The sequence below is a fragment of the Erythrolamprus reginae genome, chromosome 9, assembly GCF_031021105.1.
Source record: "Erythrolamprus reginae isolate rEryReg1 chromosome 9, rEryReg1.hap1, whole genome shotgun sequence".
Classification (NCBI taxonomy): Eukaryota; Metazoa; Chordata; class Lepidosauria; order Squamata; family Dipsadidae; genus Erythrolamprus; species Erythrolamprus reginae.
Window position 1 is genome coordinate 25399267 of NC_091958.1, and position 23840 is coordinate 25423106.

The following is a 23840-nucleotide window of genomic DNA, read 5'->3' on the forward strand; positions in this document are numbered from 1 at the left end:
GAAAGTATGGATCGTTGACATCGCAATCCCAGGAGACAGTAGAATTGAGGAGAAGCAGCTAGAGAAATTAGTGAAATACGAAGATCTAAAAATTGAGCTGCAACGACTCTGGCATAAGCCAGTGAAAGTGGTCCCAGTGGTACTTGGCACGCTGGGCGCAGTACCAAAGAATCTCAGCAGACATTTGAAAACCATCGGAATTGACAAAATCTCCATTTGTCAATTGCAAAAGGCCGTTTTACTGGGATCGGCAAACATAATTTGCCGCTACATCACGCAGTCCTAGGTGCTTGAGAAGCGCCCGATTGGTGATGGAATACGAAATCCAGCATAGTGATCTCGTTTGCTGTGTTGTACTGACATAATAATAATAATAATAATAATAATAATAATAATAATAATAACAACAACAACAACAACAACAACAACAATAATAATATCTATTAGACTTGTATGCCACCCCTCTCCGTACACCCATGTTATACCTATCCTCCGTGGACAGCACTGGCTCCCGATCATTCTCCGGGCACAATTCAAAGTATTGGTCGTTACCTTTAAAGCCCTACATGGCTTAGGGCCAGGGAATCTACAAGACTGCCTCTGACCACATAGTTCCCAGTGATTGATAAGGGCCCACAGGGCTGGTCTTCTCTGGGTCCTGTCAGCTAAACAGTGTTGGCTGGCAGGTCCGCGGGGGAGGGCCTTCTCTGTAGTTGCTCCAACTCTGTGGAACCAGCTACTCCTGAGATCTGGACTACCCCCACCCTACTGGCCTTCTGGAAAGCTGTAAAGACTTGACTCTTCTGCCAGACCTGTTGATTGGATGGTGGTGGTTCTTATGGCACTGCCGAGAGAGCCGGTTTAGCAATGTGGCAGGCCTGGTTCCAGTGACCCAGGCTGCCAAGATACTACCAGTTCCATACGATTGATCCGAGGAGGAATCCACCTCTGGTTGAGAACAAATAACCAGTGGAACAGCTTGCCACCAGAAGTTGTGGGTGCTCCATCCCTGGAGGCTTTTAAAGAAAAGACTAGACAGTCACTTGTCTGGAGTGTATAGGGTCTCCTGTCTGAGCAGGGGGCTGGACTGGAAGACCCCCAAACCGTCTCTTCCAGCCCTATTCTGATGGACAGATGCTGAAATCAGGAAAAATGTTCTGACAGTAAGAACAATTAATCAATTAAATAGCTTGAATTCTGGAGCTGGGGTGCTCCATCCCTGGAGGTTTTTAAAAAAATGATAATTTCTATTTGACTGAGATGATATTAAGTTCTCCTATTTAAGGAGGGGGTTGGATTAGACCTTCAAGGTTCTTTCCAGCCCTATGATGTTCTGTGTTCACCTGCTCCCTTGCTTGCTGTTGACCCTTATCTAACTATAACCAGTTGCTGACCTTAATTAGTTGACAAGATTCCTGAGCACAGGCTAGAAGACTTCTAAGGTGTTGAGCTAGTGCAGATGTTGGTGATAAATCAACAGTTTGCCACACTATCTGTAGAAGGCCTGATGTTTGTGGGAACTTGAGAGGGGTGGTTTTCATAAGAGAACAGATGCAGCCACAAAGCATTCTTTCAAATGGTTCAAGGACATCCTATGCCCACCCACCTGAGCGGAAGTTGAAGGAGGACTTGCCACACTGGTACAACCTGAGTGGGCAACGTGACAAGTTTGTGGGTGAGGGCAAGGCACGTGAACTTTCAACTGGGTGGGAAGCTCAGATTCGGGTTCCCCTGTGTAGGTGCCAGGATGGCTCTAGAAATAAATTGGAACTTTGAGGAATGCCTTGACTTGGACTCTGATTTAAATTTGGATGATCCCTGGAATCTTGACACAAGGTCCCTTCCAGCTCTATTCTATTCAATAAACCGGTTAGACTGGAGCACATGTGAGCCTGATCTTTCCCACCTGATATGGGCTGATTCAAAAGAAGGATGCAGGTTAACCATTCAGAGTTGAATAGATTGAAAAAGGCAGATATTCTGGACTCAACACTGGCTTTAAGACAATTGCAAATAAATGAATTAGCAAGCCAGGATTACATATCTGCCTCCGATATTGCATCGAGATGCTCAGAATACTTAGAGGAAGAGTTACTACTGCCATTTCATTTCAAGTAGTTTGGAGACGATCCGAGTCATTAAACCACCCTTAATGTAAGGTGAGCCAGAGAGAGGGTGCTTCATGCCAAAATACAATGATCTTGCACAGCTCATCAACCAACAACAGCAGACAAGAGACCTGAGTACCAAGTAGCTGCAAAATTTAGTGGACTAAATTTCTGCTTGCTACATCAGCTAAGTTCTTCCTGGCACTGTTGATAATTCTCATCCGAAGCAATTTTGGATGGCATTTCCAAAAGAGAAGTGAAATCAGGGGATCAGCAAGAGTGGAAGAAATTGGAGAGGTTGGGAATGTTTTTAACAAGTTTTGTGGTTTTATTAGTTGTTTTAGTTAAGTGTGTGTATTGCCTACTGTCTGTCTTTGTTAGATGTAGATGGCTTGCTGTCATGCCCTTTGTTAAAAAGGACATTATAAATAAATGTTTATTGTTGTTGTTGTTGTTATTATTATTATTATTATTATTATTAACAACATAACACAGCAAACAAGATCACTATGCTGGATTTCGTATTTCATCACCAGTTGGGCGCTTCCCAAGCACCTAGGACTGCGTGATGTAGCGGCGTATTATGTTTGCCAATCCCAGTAAAGTGGCCTCCTGCAATTGACAGATGGAGATTTTATCAATTCCAATAGTTTTCAAATGTCCACTGAGATCCTTTGGCACTGCACCCAGCGTGGCAAGGACCACTGGGATCACTTTCACTGGCTTATGCCACAGTCGTTGTAGCTCGATTTTTAGATCTTCGTATTTTGCAAATTTCTCTAGCTGCTTTTCCTCAATTCGGCTGTCCCCTGGGATTGCAATGTCGATGATCCATACTTTCCTTTTCTCCACAATCATGATGTCTGGTGTGTTATGTTTCAAAATTAGGCCAGTTTGAAGTCAGATGTCCCACAGTAGTTTGGCTTGCTCATTTTCTATTATTATTATTATTATTATTATTATTATTATTATTATTATTATTATAGTTGTTGTTGTTGTTGTTGTTGTTATTATTATTATTATTATTATAGTAGCTGAATCATTCTGTTTGTCTTTTGCTACCTTCATATTTTCCAAAATGGCAAATAATAATAAAGAGGTATACTTTATTATTGTGGTTGTTACTCTGATCATTGTTACTATTACTGCTCCAAATTGGAGTGTCAGAGCGTGACACATACAGGGTTGCACCATGAAACTTCTTCCCTTAGCAAGATAAGAGTGACACTAATATTGAAGAAATAGTGCAAGGGAAGAGCAGAAAAGAGAAGAGAAGAGAGGAGAAGAAAAGAGAAGAGAAAATGGTGAGGAGGAGAAGAGGAGAAGAGGAGAAAATGGGAGGGAAAAGAGAAGAGAAGAGAAGAGTAGAGTAGAGTAGAGTAGAGTAGAGTAGAGTAGAGTAGAGTAGAGTAGAGTAGAGTAGAGTAGAGTGAATGAAATGGAATGGGACGGAACCTTGCAGGTCTTCTAGTCCTGTCCCCTGCTCAAGCAGGAGAATCTATACCAGTGATGGTGAACCTTTTTTGGTTCACTTACCCAAAGGTTGTGTGCATGTGCTAGCATGCGCGCAAATACCCACACCCATTTCTTCCCCCCATGCATTCACACCACCCCTGCGCAGTCCTGTGCATATGTACAATCCCACCCATCCCCGGGTATGCTCCAGTCACAGGCCTCACTGAAGCCTGGGGGGGGTGAAAAAAACAGCCAAACCAACAAACCGGAAGTTTTGAAAAACGGACTTCTGGTTTTCCCTTTGGGCTGCGTTTTGCACTCTGGAGGCTTCAGGGAGGCTTCTTTCCTGTGACCGCAGGGAACATGTGTGGTTCCTCTTGGTCAATTTCCCCAGACAGGGAATGTTTTCCCAATAGCACGCTGCTCCGAGCCTGGAAGAGAGGGCGGCCAGGCAGCCAGGCGGGGCGGCTGCATGGGCTCTTGTTGTTCTCAGCAGGTGCCATGGTAGCCATGAAGCTGGCCTGGCCCAGTGTCCAAAGAGGGCCCTAACCACGGTAGCCTCTGCCTGTCTAACCAAAAGGAGGCTCCACTGAGTTCACTGTGACTTACTCCCAGGTAAGAGGGTAGAGCAGCCTTCCCCAGCTAATAGTTTGCTTGCAGTTTATAATAGGTAAAATAATAAATATTAACACTAAAATTCCATTGGGGCCAGATCGGCAAGCTGGAGGGGGGCACGCAAGATGTTTACTTCTTTCTAGAGGGGGGCGTAATGGAAAATAACTGAGAAGCAATAACTGAGAATGCAGAAAAAACAATTGCTACCAACCTGCCTTCCATTGAGGACCTGTATACTGCACGAATCAAAAAGAGGGTGGTGAAAATATTTACTGACCCCTCGCATCCTGGACACAAACTGTTTCAACCTCTACCCTCAAAACGTCGCTACAGAGCACTTGCACACCAAGACAACTAGACACAAGAAGAGTTTTTTCCCGAACACCATCACTCTACTAAGCAAAGAATTCCCTCAACACTGTCAGACTTTTTACTAAATCTGCACTACTATTTCTACTAGTTTTTCTCATCATTCCTATCATCCTTTTCCTCCCACTCAGGACTGTATGACTGTAACTTGTTGCTTGTATGCTAATTTTTTTATTAATATTGATTGTTTCTTCATTGCTTATTTGATCCCATGACAATCATTAAGTGTTGTACCACATGATTCTGGACGAATGTATCTTTTTCTTTTATGTACAGTGAGAGCATATACACTAAGACAAATTCCTTGTGTGGCCAATCACATTTGGCTAATAAAGAATTCTATTCTATTCTATTCTATTCTATTCTATACAGCTAATCTATTTTGTTCAGTTCCAATTCTAACTGCTCTAAGTGAAAATGTAGTAATTGTCCAAATTAGTACATTTTCAATTTAGAACAGTTACATCAGATTATACATCGGTTATTAAAAGAATACAGAACCATGAAGAAATATACTATACATTACAAGCAACTTAATTTTTTTCATTTTGGTATACAAAACCACTTAAGACAAACCTATAAATATACTGCATATAAGATATTAGTACATTTTCACTTTAGAACAGTTACATCAGATTATACATTGGTTATTGAAAGAATACAGAACTATGAAAAAATATTCTATATATTACAAGCAACTTAATTTTTTCATTTTGGTATACAAAACCACTTAAGACAAACCTATAAATATACTGTATATAAGAGATATAGGACATTTATATCATATTGATAGGTCGTATAATACAAGAGTCAACAGGATGGTTGACAATTAGGTTGTATGTTTTTTATATAAATATATTTACATAGAAAGACTTATAAGTGATTGAGTAATTACGAATGCAAACATGTACATAAGGAAATAGTGTGAATGTATGCTTGACTATTTATTTGTTTGTTTCTTGATTATTTGTTTATTTCTTTGTCTCTTTTCCTTTTTTCTTTTTAATAGAATAGAATAGAATTTTTTATTGGCTGTGTGATTGGACACACAAGGAATTTGTCTTGTATAATGTATACTGTATACACCTAATAAAGATTATTTTTTTAAAAAGAAAGAAGAAAATTGTCCCTGTCTCACAGGATAGCTTTCTAAATACTGTGGCATCCAAATTCAGAGGATTCCTAAATGTTGGTGTGCCACCTTTTACAAAAAATACTTTCCTAAAGTATTTTTTTATTTCAAACTCGGTTTCATTTTGAAATGTCCACTTGGAGCAATTCTGTTTTGATTGCCTTCCCCGGCATCTGCCATCCAGCTGTGCTGGATTCCCACTGAAGCCAACATCGGACCCATCTCAGAGGCAGTCTGGGTAGAAAGTTGCTTTAAAGGATCGTTCCGATGAAAGTGGAATGCATGTTGAATTCTTAACTATTTTTGCACACTAGCTTTTAGCAATGAAGTCTGGAGCCAAGATCATGTTTTTAAAAAAATGGTATGATGATGGTCACTATGGTTACCATGGTCTATGACCACCATGGTCCATACCATTTGGTGAATAACCAACAGCTGCCTTGCCAATATATAAAAATATTACCCTAACATGCCAGTGAAGCACACAAAGTGAAAAGGGAAACCAGAAAACTGCTGAGTTTTCCCAAGACATTTAATCTAATTATTAAATTCACATTTTCTGAGTTTCAACAATATACAGTGGTACCTCTACTTACAAACTTAATTCGTTCCGTGACCAGGTTCTTAAGTAGAAAAGTTTGTAAGAAGAAGCCATTTTTCCCATAGGAATCAATGTAAAAGCAAATAATGCGTGCGATTGGGGAAACCACAGGGAGGGTGGAGGCCCAGTTTCCTCCCAGCAGATTCCTAGAGAGGCCCCATGGAGGCTTCTCCCCCACCTTTTCTGGCCCTGTTTCCTCCAAGGACATTCCTAGAGAGGTCCCACAGAGGCTTCTCCCCGCCTTTTTCGGCCCTGTTTCCTCCCAGGAGATTCCTGGAGAAGCCCCACTGAGACTTTTCCCCACCTTTTCTGGCCCTGTTTCCTCCCAGGAGATTCCTAGAGAGGCCCCACGGAGACTTCTCCCCACCTTTTCTGGCCCTGTTTCCTCCCAGGAGATTCCTAGAGAGGCCTCACAGAGGCTTCTCCCTGCCTTTTCCTGTTACAGTTTTGGAGGCTCGGGTTTGTAAGTGGAAAATGGTTCCTGAGAAGAGGCAAAAAAATCTTGAACACCCAGTTCTTATCTAGAAAAGTTCATGAGTAGAGGCGTTCTTAGGTAGAGGTACCACTGTATTTGAATCATAAACTAATCAAAAAGAATCAGAACACAAGCTGATAGACAAGGAACACAAGGAATAGACAAGACCTTGAAGACAACCCTCACTCTATCAAAGACCTTGGAATACTCCTATCAAATGACCTAAGTGCCAAAGCCCACTGCAACAATAATGCCAAAAAGGCTTCAAGAGTCGTTAACCTAATCCTACGTAGCTTCTTTTCTGGTAATATCACATTACTAATCAGAGCATACAAAACTTTTGCCAGACCAATCCTTGAATACAGCTTATCTGTCTGGAACCCATCGTTAGCACCTGGTTAGGGCTAGAAAGAAACTTATTCAGAGCAAGTTAGAGCAATGAAAAAACACTGCCAAGATTTAGGGCTTGGAAAACATTCTTCACAGAGAGAGCGTACAAGGTAAAAGCTGGAAAGATTGTTAGCAGCTAATTAGGGATGGGGGAAAAACTACATTCAGAGTATAAGACGCACCCAAATGATCAGCCTCTTTTAGGGAGGAAAAAGGTGTGTCTTATGCTCCGAAAAATACAGTAAGTAAGTAAGTAAGTAAGTAAGTAAGTAAGTAAGTAAGTAAGTAAGTAAGTAAGTAAGTAAGTAAGTAAGTAAGTAGTCCAAATTCACACAGCATCCAAAACCATCAGAAACCAACTGGAGTAACATTTTAAAAGTTTAATCTAATAAATTGAATTGAATTGAATTAACATCTTTCAAGAGGTTTGTAACTGAGCTAGTTACGGTGTTTATTCAAGTGGTTTGGGATAAAGAGGTCAGTGAACATTATTGTGTGTCAAAGCTTAACAAACAATATTTGAGGAGCCGCCATAAAGAAGGGGGGGTCAACCTATTTCCTGAAGGTGAGACAAGAAACAACGATTGGAAGGAGAGAAGCAACGTGGAATTAAGGAGAAATTTCCTGACAGTTGTATATATATATATGTGTGTCTGTGTATGTGTGTTCTGCCGGCGTATCTCAACCGCCTGTAATTACAGGGTAATTAGTCCAGAAAGACACACACCACACGATAAAAGGAAAACCCAAAAGTTTTTATAAACAGAAAAACAAAAACAGCTTCCTTTTTAAATGTCAAAGGGATTTTCTGGTACACACAAGGCACAGGTTACGGTAAATGCAATCCAAATGCTCACCCAATAACTGGAAAATTGAGTCCAATTCTAAAGTCCAGAGAGTCCACACACACAATCCTGAACAGCAAAAACCACGATCTTGACAAAAGAATGAATCAGATAAACTGCCATGAGGCTAAAACACCAGGCTGCACTTTTATCTGTAGCACTAATTACAGCAACCCCACCCAACCACAGGTGGCCTTATTTTCTCTTGTAATAATCCTTCAGTTGTTGTCTACTATGCATCACTCTACGCATGCGTGGATGTGTCATTAATTCTTGTTCAGAATCCAGGGATGATACAGATGATTGATCTCCTGGGCTGTCTGCCAAACTCCCCTCTTCCCTGTCACTCACGCTTCCTTGGTCAGAGGAGACTTCGTCGGCAGATTCTACTGGGAGCAAAACAGGCCTGTGGCATGTGGATGTCTCCCCTACATCCACCTCCACATTCCTTGGGGCAGGAGCTGGGCCAGAGCTAACCACAACAATTATAATATGAAGAATTTCACATTATTTAAGATTTTAATGTAATAGCAGATATTAAAAAGGACAATACATCTTACTTAAAAACTAAGAAAACACACTACCCAAATCCTTTTCTGACCCTGTATTAGAATATAATTTACGAAAAATGTACATATTAATTTGTTAAATGTACGTATACTGTATATGAATGTATACAGAAATGGAAAAGGCAATAGTTATTTAAAGAAATCCATAAAAGAAGATATATGACATATACAAAAAATTTGACCAGAAAGTAGACATACATAAAAGAAACAAGTATACAATATAAATTACAAATATATCTGAAAACATTTATAGTATAGGTATACAAAATTTTGTGAACTAATGTTGATGTATAATCAAAACAGGGCTTAGGATTACTACCACTGTATATTTGTATGTTATCTAATGTTTTTTGTGTACATAAAAAAAAAGAAACTCTCTATGTAAATAATTTTCATAGGAGATTGCCTTTTCTGAGGTTTTCCACTTAAACGCTTAAAAAAAAAACCGGCACTGTCCCTTTATGTAACTTTTAACAAAATTTAAATCATTTGCATAAATATTCGTAATATCAAAAGCAGAAGAAAAACTCTTGTTTCATAATATCTAACACGCCAGATCTGTTCCGATCTGAGAAACTGAGAAAAGGGGGGGGGGGGGATGTTTCTATTTCCCAGCTAAATTCCAATCCATGGCAATTCCTCTGTGTCGAGAGGGTATCATAAAATATTAACTCCCAAAGAAGGAGAGGGAGGGAGGAAGAGGGGAATTTCTTCCCTAAGGAAGGGAAACAGCCTCAACCACTATTCTTTGTCCAGGATAGTTGTTTAATTGGGTTGTTTAATTTATTTAATTTAACTTATTTGACTTCTATGCCATCCAATCCCACGGGACTCAGGGCGGCTTACAACAATATAAAAATACAATTACAAGAATAAAAAGTCAAATATTAAATGCTAAAAAAACTGTAAAAATTCCATTATAAACTCAGTTGTTTCTCCATTAAATAACTTTAAGCGGGGAATAAAAAAACTTTGACTTGGCAAGGTGATGGTGAAACTTCATGATCATAAAACTTACTAAAAGGCGGAAAAGCTTTCTAGGAATTTTTTTAGGGTTGTTTGAAAGTTGACGCACCTGGAGAGATATTATTGGTTGTAGTTTGTTTTGCTGTGGCAATTGGCAGGGACCCAGCCAGGCCAACCCTTTCCATCCCACCCACCCAATTGATTGTGACGGAGAAGGAGCTGTCGGTACAAACTTTAGGCTAAGATCACACATTCTTGAGGTCTTCCAGGAAAGACACACACACACACCCTCTCCAAGGAAGCCTTTTGCAGCTGGTCCAGGAGAAGAAGCCCCTTTCCTATTTTGCAACCCCCCACCCCACCCCACCAAGGACTTTCCGAGTTTCCTCTCTTGGACCATGGCTAGTTCGGATTGGGAGGGTGGAAGAGGGGTCTTTCTCCAAGGAAGAACATCTCCACCAAAGATCTGCAAGGGACCCTTTGGACCAGCTCACGGGCCACCAGAACCCCCAAAAACCCCTTTCCCCCCCCCACCCCAAAAAACCCTTGCCTCCTCCAGTTAACCTGGTAAAAATTCCAGTGGGGGGGAGGACACCAAATTTGGCTCCCTCCAACCACTTTCTCTTCTCCCCTCTCCCTCCCGAAACACCAGGGCTTAGATGGAGATTTGAGGATTTAAGATTCTTAAGGGACCTTTGGAGGTCATCTAGTCCAATGAAGATACCTGGACTTCAACTCCCAGAATTCCTTAGCCAACATTCGCTGGCTGGGGAATTCTGGGAGTTGAAGTCCAAGTGGCCAAGGTTGGGAAACACTGATCTAGTCTAAACCCACCCACCCCCAGCAACCCCCGCTCAAGCACTATTTGGGACCTACGGCAGTGGGACAAGCCCCCTTTGGAAAGGGATAGACTGCTCCCGTCGCTGGAGGCTCCGCCGGCGGATGCTAAGGGGGGGGGGAGGTGTCTCTCTTGGGAAGAGTCAAGAACCCCACACACCCCAAACGGAGAAAGGATGGGGCGGGGGTCGAGCTGAGAAGCCAGGGGAGACCAGGTGAAGGTTAGGCATCCTTCTGCCGAGGGAATCCGGGGGTCTCCCACCCTTCCATCTCTCCCCCGACTCACGTCCAGGATGACGGAGGTGCCTTTCTTCTGCTCGGCGGCGGCGGTGTAGGAGGCGGCGGCGGCGCCTTCGGGCAAGAGCTCCCGCTCGGGCAGCGGGCTTTTGCCCTCGCTCATCTTGGCCACCACCCAGCGGAGCAGCCCGTCCAGCCCCCGGCGGCTCGCCGGCTGCTCTGGATGCTGCTGCTGCTGGCGGAGGAGCAGCCTGTGGACGCTCGCGCGGCAGTAGCGCGCTGCCTGCTCACACATCTTTCCCCGACGCCTTCATGGCTGGAGCCCGGGAGGGGGGGTATTCCCTCCACCGCCGCCCCCCCTCCGGCTACCTCCACGCCCCGAGCCCACCCTTGCGCGCCCCCCGCAGGAGGCGGGCGAGTAGGCGAGTGGGCAGGGCTGGCCCCGCCGAGGGGGCGCCCGGGGAGGGGAAGCCTGGAGGGGAGGGGGCGAGAGAGAGAGGGCGGGGAGGGGGCGCGGCGGGACTGGGAAAAGGGAGAGGGATGAGCCGTTGCCTGGAGTTTCCTAAGTGCCGGGGGTTTTGGGGGGGGGGACGAGGGGGTAGGGGAGAGGATGGGAAAGCCCGAATGCAAAGGAAAGGAGGTGGGGGTGGGAAAGCAAGTCACTCCAGTCATCGGTTGTCCCACAGCAGGGGTAGGCAAAGTTGGCTCTTCTATGACTTGTGGACTTCAACTCCCAGAATTCCTAAGGCAATCGTGCTAACTCAGGAATTCTGGGAGTTGAAGTCCACATGTCATAGAAAAGCCAGCTTTGCCTACCTCTGTCTCACAGCATAACATTTATTTATTTTATTTTATTTTATTTTATTTTATTTTATTTTATTTTATTTTAATCTATCTATCTATCTATCTATCTATCTATCTATCTATCTATCTATCTATCTATCTATCTATCATAGAAACATAGAAGATTGAGGGCAGAAAAAGACCTCCTGGTCCATCCTTATACCATTTCCTGTATTTGATCTTAGGATGGATCTAGGTTTATCCCAGGCATGTTTCAATTCATTCACTGTGGATTGACCAACCATGTCTGCTGGAAGTTTGTTCCAAGCATCTACTTTCAGTAAAATAATATTTTCTCACGTTACTTCTGATCTTTCCCCCAACTGACCTCAGATTGTGGCCCCTTGTTCTTGGGTTCACTTTCCTATTAAAAACACTTCCCTCCTGAACCTTACTTAACCCTTTCACATATTTAAATGTTTCGATCATGTCCCCCCTTTCCCTTCTGTCCTCCAGACTATACAGATTGAGTGCATGAAGTCTTTCCTGATAGGTTTTATGCTTAAGACCTTCCACCATTTTTGTAGCCCATCAAACAAGTATAGTCAGGGAAGGGCTACCAAATTTTTTACCACCACACTGCGGGCATGGCTTATGCAGGATGCCCTGCATTTTCTTTCAACATCTTTCAGTGCAAATTGGGTGCTCTGGGGTGGAGCTCCATTTCCCCTACCCCACTGTGTTCTCTCCCCCCCCCCCGCCCTGAATATAGTATTAACCATAACATAAGTATAAAGTAGAGATAGAAAGGATAAAAAGACAGTAGGACAGGGATGGTAGGCATTAAGCTGCACTTATGAACACCCAGCAGGGGGGGACGGGACGCAGTGGAGTAGCAAAAATGGAGCTCAACCCCAGAGCACCCAATTTGCACTGAAAGAAGTTGAAAGAAAATGCATAAACCACGCCCACAGAGTGATAATAAAAATTTTGGTAGCCCTTTACTGTGCACACCCTTTATATAATATAACATAGCACTTAAGACCTATGTGCCGCTTCATAGTGGTTTGCAAAGTCAGCATATTGCTGTATTTTACCGATCTTGGAAGGATGAAAAGCTGAGTCAATTTATATATTGCATTATTATAATCATAATCATATAACACAACACAGCACAGGATAGCACTTAGATTTATAATAGCACTTCATAGTGGTTTACAAAGTCAGCATATTGCCATATTTTGCCAACTTTGGAAGGATGAAAAGCCGAGCCATATATTGCATTGCATTATTATAATCATAATAATATAACATCACATAACACAATATAACATACCATAGCATTTAGACTTATATACCACTTCATAGTGGTTTACGAATCAGCATATAGCCATGTTTTACCAATCTTGGAAGAATGAAAATTGAGTCAACCTATATTGCATTGCATTATTATAATCATAATAACATAACATAACATAACATAACATAGTAATTAGACTTATATACCTCTTCACAGTGTTTTATAAAGTCAGCATATTGCCATATTTTGCCAAACTTGGAAGGATGAAAAGCTGAGTCAATCTATATACTGCATTAAATTGAATTATTATAAGCATTATAATATAATGCAATGCATTGCAACGCAACGCAATGCAACATAACATTTAGACATATATAGCACTTCATAGTGGTATAATATAATAATTTTATTATAATATACAGTATAATATTATCTAAATATATAATACAACAAAACACAACATTTTGACTTATATACCACTTCATGGTGGTATAATATAATATTATTATAATACTGTATATTATAAATTATATATATAAATATATAATACAATATAACACAACACTTAGACTTCATATACCACTTCATAGTGTTTTACAAAATCAGCATATTGCCATATTTTACAAACCTTGGAAGGATGAAAAGCTGAGTCAATCTATATATAGCATTTGTGTTGCATTATTATAATCATAACAATACAATGCAACACAGTATAATACAATATAGATCAAGAAGTCTGGATACCGAACGTTGTAATGCAGAAGAGAAGAGAAAGAACTGGAGAAAATAGCAACATGTAAAATACCTTTAAAAAGAAATGGAACAGACTGTGGCAAAAAAACGCAAAGAAAGAAAGCTCCTTCCCAGGCTCACCAACAAATTGTGTCAAGGTGTACACCTTTACCGACACTTTGGCTCTGTTCTGAATGGAAAGCAAAAAAAAAAAAAACACACAAAGTAAAGAGGAGGAGGAAGGGGTGTTATGTAGGTTTGCTGCCTTGAGTTATTTATAGAGTAATAAAGGCAGGATAAACATCTAATAAATGTATTCATGAATTTGACACTTTTTCATGGAAGTGGAATTCACTGCTGATCTGCGTTCGGAACCCTGAATCGGCCTCCTCCCGGTCCCGTCGACTAAACAGTGTTGGGGCCTTTTCTGTAGCTGCCCCGGCTCTATGAAATCAACTCCCCCCCCCCCGATGTTCACACTGCTCCCACTCTACTGGCTTTTTCAAAAGATGTTAAGACCTGGCTTTGTCTGGGGGCCGTGAACTTTAACCCCAGACATGCCCAAATCATGTTTGTTTGGTATCAATGTTTGTTAGATGGTTTTTTTGAGGGGGGTTTATAATTGGGTTTGTTAGGGTCATGGGGTTTTATTTATCATTTTTGTTTGACTTCTTTTTATTATTGTACCATTGTATTGTTTTTTACTGTTGTAAGTCGCCCTGAGTCCTACGGGATTGGGCGGCTTAGAAGTCGAATAAATTAAATTAAATTAAATAATAAGGTATTTTTCCTGTTTAGGATGTGATTTGTTACTTTTCTTTTTTCTGTCTATGGTCATATTATCAATTATAACTTGTTACGGCAGATTGATGACATGCCTTGATCATCCCAGCATTGTCTAGGGTATAAGAATCACGCCTCAGGCTGTACCCGGGGTTCAGACTTTGTCATATTGTCATACTCTGAAAATAATCATACAACCCAATCAGACTATACATAAACCAAAATAGTTAGGGGAGATGTCAATTTCCCCATGCCTGGCAGCAAAGGTGAGTTTTCATCAACTTGCAAAAGACAAGGAGGGTGGGGGCAGTTCTGATCTCCAGGGGGAGTTGGTTCCAGAGGGCTGGGGCTGCCACAGAGAAGGCGCTTCCCCTGGGCCCCGCCACACGACATTGCTTAGTCAACGGGACCTGGAAAAGTGCCATTCTGTGGTACCTAATCGGCCAATGGGATTTGTGCAGCAGAAGGCGGTCCCAGAGGTATTTTGGTCCGATGCCATGTAGGGCTTTATAGGTCATAACCAACACTTTGAATTGTGACCAGAAACTAATCGGTAGCCAGTGCAGGCCGCGGAGTGTTGATGAGACGTGGGCATATCTGGGAAAGCCTATGATTGCTCTCGCGGCCGCATTCTGCATGATCTGAAGTTTCCGAACACTTTTCAAAGGCAGCCCCATGTAGAGAGCGTTGCAGTAGTATATAATAAAAAAATTAAAAAATGCATAAAACTCTCAATAACAACAAACAATCATTCCTCTTTCATACTAATGGCTGTCACTCATGGTCCCCAGGCCTGCCAGCATAAATGTGTTTTAACGCTTTTCGAAAGGCAAGGAGAGTGGGGGCGGTGCGGATCTCCGAGGGGAGTCGGTTCCAGAGGGTCAGGCCCGCAACAGAGAAGGCTCTCCCCCATGGACCCACCAGTCGACATTGCCTAGCAAATGAGGCCCGGAGGAGGCCGACTCCATGCGACCTAACTGGTCACTGGGATATGTTCATTCCAGCAGTGTGAAGATCTGTCCATGACTCTCGGAGACTCCTTGCCAAGTCTTTCTTTGTACAGCATTGGGTTGGAAGATATCAGCTTGGCAGCTCTCCAAGCCTGATAAGCAGTGTGGGTGATAAGCAGTGTGCCACACTGTGGGTGTGGCTTATTTTGTGGGTGTGGCTTAATGGTCATGTGACTGGATAGGAATGGCTTGCTGGCCATGTGACCAGGTGGGAGTGGCTTGAACGATCATCATTGTTCAAGTGAACTGTTAAGTCCTCGACTTACCAGTGTTGCTCGCTGGGGTGATAATTTGCTTTGTGTTTCCTGCGCTCTCTTTTCATGGTGCCCCCCCCCCAAACTCAGGCTGGGTAGCTAGGCGAACGGCTGCCAGAAGCATAAATGATGGTGCAAGCAGAAGGCTTCCACCCACGCTTCTGCTTGCACCTCAGACAGGAGGTGGCTGCGTGAGGCTGGAGGGGAGCCGGGCAGGAGAGCTCGTCCAAGGCCAGGAAGGAGGAAAGAGGAAAAAAGCAAGGAGCACAGATGCAGCAGCAGCAGCAGGGAAAAAAAGGAGAGCTGAGATCAGACTGGTAATCCAGGAAGTGACAGTCGCCAATCAGCTGGACCTGCACATGCATCTTCATTTCCGCCTGCTGCCCACTCCTGCTGATAAGGTCTGTAGTTGTAAATTCACCTTTGAAAGACTATTTGCCAAGACTTTCCTGGATGTGAATGAGAGGAATTCCCAGAAACTTAATAAAAAGAGGGACAAAGAGTCTGCTTTGTGATTTGGGGAAGCCTGGGTCAGAATACAGGGAACGTTGATATCTGCTAAGGTTCACTGAGAAGCCCCATGTTTTATCTCCCTCTGGGGATCAGCTAATCTCGGAGATCTCCTATCTTGGCCTCCATGGGGACATTCAACTAATTAAAGGCTTCCAGCAGGCTGAAGGACTCCTGGTCTTTGGAGGCAAATGTCAGTGCCAGATGCAGCTTTGCTTCTATTTGCTAACAAATGGCAGATTGTGTCAAACACTTAGGCGATGGAAGAGAAGTATTATATTAGCAGTTCTGTGTTAGCAAAAACTTCAGAAGAGAAGGATTTAAGGATAGTGACTGCTGACAGTCTCAAAATGGGGGAACAGTGCGGTCAGGCGGTAGGGAAAGCAAGTAGAATGCTTGGCTGCATAGCTATAGGTATAACAAGCAGGAAGAGGGAGATTGTGATCCCGCTATATAGAGCGCTGGTGAGACCCCATTTGGAATAATACTGTGTTCGGTTCTGGAGACCTCACCTACAAAAAGATATTGACAAAATTGAACGGGTCCAAAGATGGGCTACAAGAATGGTGGAAGGTCTTAAGCATAAAACTGATCAGGAAAGACTTAATGAACTCCATCTGTAGAGTCTGGAGGACAGAAGGGAAGGGGGGGACATGATGACAACATTTAAATATGTTAAAGGGTTAAATAAGGTTCAGGAGGAAAGTGTTTTTAATAAGAAAGTGAATACAAGAACAATGGGGCACAATCTGAGGTTAGTTGGGGGAAAGATTAGAAGTAATGTGAGAAAATATTATATTACTGAAAGAGTAGTAGATGCCTGGAACAAACCTCCAGAAGACGTAGTTGGTGTAAACATATATCCATCCTAAGATAAAATACAGGAAATAGTATACTGTAAAGGGAGACTAGATGGACCGGGAGGTCTTTTTCTGCCGTCAATCTTCTATGTTTCTATGATTGGGGGGGTCACAGCCGCAACAGAGATTGTGGGGTGGTAATGGCTCTCTAGGCAAAATCCAGTCTTTGCAAAGTGATGCAATTCCAGTTCCGGTTCTGCGCATGCAAAAGCTTCTGTGCATGTGCAAAGGGTCATTTCTGGGAAGTGATGCCCATGTGCATAAAACATGCACTTCCATTGTGATGCAAACCAGTGGGAAATGTCAGCCCCACAGTTCCTGCCCCTACTCCTTCCAAGCCCCACAAAACCAGCCCTGTAATAATCCCATTTTTTTTAAAAAAAATGTATTCCTTCCATCTTTCTCCTCCCCTCCCCCATCCCAGGAATGTCCAAATCATGGTCCCATTTCCAATAGCACGACAATATCATAGCCACGTTCTCTCCAAGGGCCTCTTTGCAAAAGAACAGCCCCACGTGGGGCTTTTCCTTTCTGGAAAAGAATAAAGGATAAACACACACAAAATCCTTTAAAAGTGGCTCAGCTAGGAAAACACAAAATCTTATGTTTTAAACAACAAAACAACAGGGGGGAACCATACTGTATTATTCAGAGTATAAGATGCAGAGGCTGAAAATTTGGGTGCATCTTATAATCTGAATATAGCTTTTATTAAGGTTTTTTCCAGCCTTAATGAGGTGCTAGCACGATCTTTCTTTCTTTCTTTCTTTCTTTCTTTCTTTCTTTCTTTCTTTCTTTCTTTCTTTCTTTCTTTCTTTCTTTCTTGGATTTGTATGCCACCCTCTCCGAGGAATCGGGGCGGCTCACAACACATGCAACAATATACAATGTACATATCTAAAAATCCAATTAATATTGCTAAAAATCTTTAAAAACTCTAATAACATTTAGAAATCATTCATTTCCATTCACACAGCAAGACATACACACTTGTCGGTCAGGGGGCTAGGGTCTAATAGCCCCAAGCCTAGTGACACAGATGGGAGGGAGCTGATTCCAGAGGGCCGGGGCCCCCACAGACAAGGCTCTTCCCCTAGGTCCCACCAAACGACATTGTCTAATTGTCTGAACTTCGTGCTTGATGTGGAAAAGAATGAAACATTGACTTTGGGTTTTACAGATTAGATCGATCTATCTTTATAGAAATGGCTCTTTCATATTATTATGGAAAAGCAAAAGGCTGAAATGTAATGGTAATGCCTTATTTCCACTGCAACAGATTAGAGTCTTTGCTTTCCCCCAACCTTTCTTCACTTCTCTCTCACCTTCCTCTTCCCTCCTCAATGCTCTTTCATTTCCCCTTGTATTTTGTATTTTATAATACTTTATAACCTAATCGAAAATGTTTGGGGATGGGAAAGGAAAACATGCAAACTTAATGCTAAGATTTTATGCTAGAGATGTAAAAGTAATTCATTCTAAAAGAAGGCTGAAAAAAGTTCATGATTTAGGCTGAAAGACATTCATGATTTATGTCGTATTTGGAACCCAGGGGTCTTTTCTTTCCCATCTCTGGTGCTGAAGTCATGCGCGCCTGGATCGTTTTAAAAAGTTGCCCTGCAATACTTTATTGATGCATGCATGCTTGCATTTTCAGCACGGGTGCAAAGACACAGATGGCGTAAGAGCAGGCAGCGGACTAAAATTCCTTCATTAATATTTGAAGTCTTTCCGCCTGGGAGTGTGAATGCCGTTGAGATAAAAATCAAGGACAATACGGATGAGAGCAAAAAAATAAAGGAACAGGGAAAGGGAGGTTTGTTCATTTCTGACATCAGCCTCAAATGTTTTCTAAGGACTATTTTTTGCAGGAAAAATTCTACTGTCAATCTTATCTATGTGCCCCCACCCCACTCTCCCATCAAAACTCCAGAAGAGAAAAGAGCAATTCTAAGACTGCATAGCCATCAAGAATATTAGTCTTGTTGGCTGTACAGTATTAGAATTACTCTTTTTTCCCTTTTGTCAAGAACTAAGAAATCCTCAACTTACAATTGTAATGGGCCCTGCCCATTGTGGTCCTAAAGTGGATTGTCACATGACTGTAGACCATTTTTACAACTTTTTCAGTGGTGGTCATTAAATGATTAAGTAAAACCAGACAGTCCTTTTGTCTAAAAAGTTACAGACTCGCCAGCTTGTGAACTGAGTTTGGAATAGAACAGATGTCAAGGTTCCAGGCAGGGGTGGGCTGCTGCCCGGACCCAGGGGGAGGACGCAGTGGGGTAGCAAAAATGGAGCTCCGCCCCAGAGCACCCAATTTGCCTTGAAAGATGTTGAAAGAAAATGCAGTGTGTCCTGCATAAGCCACCCCCACAGTGTGGTAGTAAAAAACTTGGTAGCCCTTCACTGGTTCCAGGTAACATCCAGACTAAATCAGAATCCGAGTCAAATACAAATACAGAATACTTCTCAAAGTTCCAATTTATTTCCAGAGCCGTCCTGGCACCTACATTGGGGAACCTGAATCAGTTGAAAGTTCACATCCCTTGTCCCCACCACCCACAAACCTATGAAGTTGCCCATTCAGATTGTGCCAGCGTGGCTAGTCCTCCTTCTGCTTCCGCCCAGGTGGGTGGACATGGGATGGCCTTGAACCACTAGAAAGAATGCTCTGCAGCTGCATCTGTCCCCTCATGAAAACCACCCCTCCCAAGTTCCCATAAACATCAGGCCTCCTATAGATAATGTGGCAAGCCATTAATTTATCATTAACTTCTACACCGGCTTGACAACAGAGCTGGAAGGGACACTGGAGGTCTTCTATTCCATCCCCCTGCTCAAGCAGGAGAATCTATACAACTTCGAATAAGTGACTGTCCAGTCTCTTCTTAAAATCTTCCAGTGATGGAGCACCCACAATTTTTGGTGGCAAGTTGTTCCTCTGGTTAATTGTCCTCACTGTTAGGAAGTTTCTCCTTCATTCTAGGTTGCTTCTCTCCTTTATTAGTTTCCAACCATTATTTCTTGTCCTGCCTTCTGGTGCTTTGGAGTATTATTTGACCCCCTCTTCTTTGTGGCAGCACTTCAAATACTGGAATGTTACTATCGTGTCCCCCCTAATTCTTCTTTTCTTTAGTCTAGCCAAACCAAAATCCTGCAGCTGTTCTTCCTATGTTTTAGAAGTGGCTGGGTACTATTCTATGCCCTATGATCACTGCAGTCTTTCTTTCTTTCTTTCTTTCTTTCTTTCCTTTTTTCTTTCTACCTACCTACCTACCTACCTACCTAGCTATCTATCTATTTATTTTGAGTTAGTTGTGCCAAAACCCTGGAAATGCTATTTTTTTTGGCAAAACATCCTAAAATACAAACATGTGACTCTGCAAATGTGCAGGCAGGTTTGGGCAGAGTGCCCAAAGTACAGTCCCATGACTGCAAGGGCTGCCATGTCCATCAGAATTTCAGAAACAGGTCATAAGGAACTCTGGGGAGGTCTGTTGTAATTTTGAACAGCTGAGGTTTGTCATTTGTTCCTTCCTCTTGCCTTTTTTCCCTGTCGTGTTGTTAGTATGTCTCGGTGCAGCTCTGTGCGAAACCTTCGACATACAATCAGCAGAGTTGTTGCAGTGGTGTAGATAATGTGGGCTAGCCAGGTAAAGACTCAGACTTAGTATTAACAATATTATTATTTACAAATATACAGCAATATTAACAATAGATTACAAACCGCACACAGCAAAGAATAATAGGACTCACAAGCAAAGTAACTCTCCCCACAGAGAACGGTGCTGGCGCCCTCTTATGGCCAACCAGTCAAAGTTCTTAAGAACATCAGAACCTAAGAAGAGCCCTGCTGAATCAGGCCAAATCCCATCGAGTCCAGCATTCTGTGTCACCCAGTGGCCCACCAATTGTCCATGGGGATCTTGAGCAGAAAGAGAAGGCAAGACCCTCCCTTTCCCCTGACCCCCAACAAATGGTACTCAAGGGAATCCTGCCTGCCTCAACCAACATAGAGGCGGCACATGGACATCCATTTCAATAAACACGATACACTTGGCATCCATGAATCTGTCTAATCCTGCCTTGAAGCTATGAAGGCTGACAGCAGTCACAACCTCTTCTGGAAGGGAATTCCATAAACCAAGGACCCTCTGGGTGAAGAAATATTTCCCTTGATTTGTCCTCACTTTCTTACCTATGAGCTTTAGGGAGGGCCCCCTTGTCCTAGTATTGTGTGATAAAAATAATTTTTCTCTGTCCACCTTTTCTATCCCATGTATAATTTTATACACTTCGATCAAGTCACCCCTTAAACACCGTCTTTCAAGGCTGAAGTGACCAAGGCATTGCAACCTTGTTTCATAAGGGAGGGGCTCCATTTCCTTGATCATTCTTGTTGCCCTTTTTTGCACCTTCTTTACTTTCATAGACCAAAATTGTTAGTTTACTATATGACAACCCCAAAGTAGGTTATGTACCATGTACTAATACGTGTCATGCTTTTTAGGTTGGAAACCTGCCAGCAAGGACAGTGTTAATTGTAAGTTAGGAAATGACCAGGCTGTCGAAGAGAAGGACCAGGGGAAACATGATAGCAGTGTTCCAATACTTGAGGGGCTGCCACACAGAGGAAGGGGTCAGGCTGTTTTCCAAAGCACCAGAAGGCCAGACAAGGAACAATGGATGGAAACTGAACAAGGAGAGATGCAACCTAGAAATAAGGAGGAACTTTCGGACGGTGAGAGCGATCAACCAGAATAGAATAGAATTCTTTATTGGCCAAGTGTGATTGGACACACAAGGAATTTGTCTTGGGACAGATGCTCTCAGTGTACATAAAAGAAAAAAATACATTTATCAATAATTATGAGGTACAACACTTAATGATTGTCATAGGGCTCAAATAAACAATCAGGAAACAATATTAATAAGGATACAAGCAACAAGTTACAGTCATACAGTCATAAGTGGGAGGAGATGGGTGATAGGAATGATGAGAAAAAACTATTAGTAATAGTAGCGCAGACTTAGTAAATAGTTTGACAGTGTGATCTGTTTAGCAGAGTGATGGCATTTGGGGAAAAAACTGTTCTTGTGTCTCTATCTGTCATGGTGTTTGGTGCTCTATTTCAACGTTTTGAGGCTAGGAGTTGAAACAATTTATGTCCAGGATGCGAGGGGTCAATAAATATTTTCACCACCCTCTTTTTGACTCGTGTAGTATACAGGTTGGCAGGTTGACAGCAATTGTTTTTTCTGCAGTTCTGATTCTCCTCTGAAGTCTGTGTCGGTCCTGTTGGGTTGCAGCACCAAACCAGGCAGTTATAGAGGTGCAGATGACAGACTCAGTGATTCCTCTGTTGAACTGTATCAGCAGCTCCTTGGGCAGTTTGAGCTTCCTGAGCTGGCGCAGAAAGAACATTCTTTGTTGTGCTTCTTTGATGATATTTTTGATGTTAGGTGACCATTTTAGGTCTTGAGATATGATAGAACTAGAAATTTGAAGGTCTCTACTGTTGATACTGTGTTGTCTAGTGGAACAACTTGTTTGTAGAAGTTGTGAGAGCTCCAACACTTGAGACTTTCAAGAGGAGATTAGATTGCCATTTGTCTGAAATGGTGTAGGGCAGTGATGGCGAACCTCTTTTTCCTTAGGTGCCGAAAGAGCGTGTGCGCGCGCTAGTGCCCGCACCCATAATCCAATGCCTGGGGAGGGTGAAAACAGCTTCCCCCCCCCCGAGGCCCTCTGGAGACCAGAAATGGCCTGTTTCCCAACTTCTGGTGGGCCCAGTAGGCTTGTGTTTTACCCTCCCCAGGCTCCAAAGGCTTCCCTGGAGCTGGGGGAGGGTAAAAACACCCTCCCCATCCCCCGGAGGCTCTCTGGAAGCCAAAAATGCCCTCCCAGAGCCTCTGTGTGAGCCAAAAATCAACTGACCAGCACACACATGCACGTTGGAGCTGAGCTAGGGCAACGGCTCATGTGCCAGCAGATATGGCTCCGCATGCCACCTGCGGCACCCATGCCATAGGTTCGCCATCACTGGTGTAGGGACTTCTCCTTGAGGGGGGGGGGGGGTTGGGCTAGATGACTTACAAAGTCTCTTCCAACTCTAGTAATCTAATGGAGGGGTCTCAAGCTTGCAGCCCTCGGGACAATAATTTGCGGCCCCCACCTCAATATCAAAGTTTGATGTTAGTGCGGCCTGAGTTTGATACAAATGGCACTTTGCAGTGTTGTGTGCAGAGTGAATGAACCTACCAATCATGGTGGGGTATATTGCTCTCAGAGGCGGGACTTCAGCGGGGCATATTGAGAACTTGCACCATTACCCCAGGATCAGAAGCGGAGGCGGCTGCAGAAATTGCTACTCAGCGCGACAGAAAAAAAGTGGAAAAGATGCATCAGCTAAAGTTTAGCCGCTAAACACTGAAACAGTGACACCTAGTGGAATTATATATTACACAGCCCCAAACGTCTTTTTCAAAGCCTGCAGTGACGAGAAAGGTTGGTGATGAGCACAGACAATTTCAGGAAAAGTGGGAAGTGCAATATTTCTTTGTTGAGCACAGGGGCATCCCAACGTGTCTTATTTGCACAGAGAAAGTTGTGGTGCACAAAGAACACAATTTGAAATGTCATTACACAACTAGACATGCTGAGGAATATGCAAAATACCAGGGAGATGAGAGAGCAAACTGGGTTGCTAATCTTAAAACATATCTACTGAGGCAACAAGATTTCTTTAAGAAAGCAACCAAAGAGGGATGCAGCTGTCGAAGCTACCTACGTGGTTAGTGAGATGATGGCTAAAGCAGGAAAGCCATTCAAAGAAGTTGAATTTGTAAAAAAGTGCGTATTACAGGCTGCAAGTATTGTCTGTCCAGAAAAGAAAGGTGATTTTATTTATTAATGATTTTTTTTCTTATGAATTTGTTAATTTATTTTTATTTTTTAACACAAAATAAGATGAAAAAGACATCTCTGGAGGGAGTTGGTTCCAGA

At 42.7% G+C, this 23840-nt stretch overlaps 1 protein-coding gene across 2 annotated transcripts in view; it reads right to left on the minus strand.

Annotated features, from left to right (window-relative positions):
- NECAB2 (N-terminal EF-hand calcium binding protein 2) overlaps nucleotides 1-23840 on the minus strand; it is a 234914-nt gene that overhangs the window by 180906 nt on the left and 30168 nt on the right. Inside the window, exon 1 of one of the 2 annotated variants that reach the window (XM_070760553.1) lies at nucleotides 10649-10919. The exons of the other annotated variant lie outside the window; for it this stretch is intronic. Coding sequence (XP_070616654.1) covers nucleotides 10649-10894 — 246 coding nt within the window. The 5' untranslated portion in view covers nucleotides 10895-10919. Of the gene's footprint in view, nucleotides 1-10648; nucleotides 10920-23840 lie in introns of those variants that run through there. 2 annotated transcript variants of the gene reach the window in all.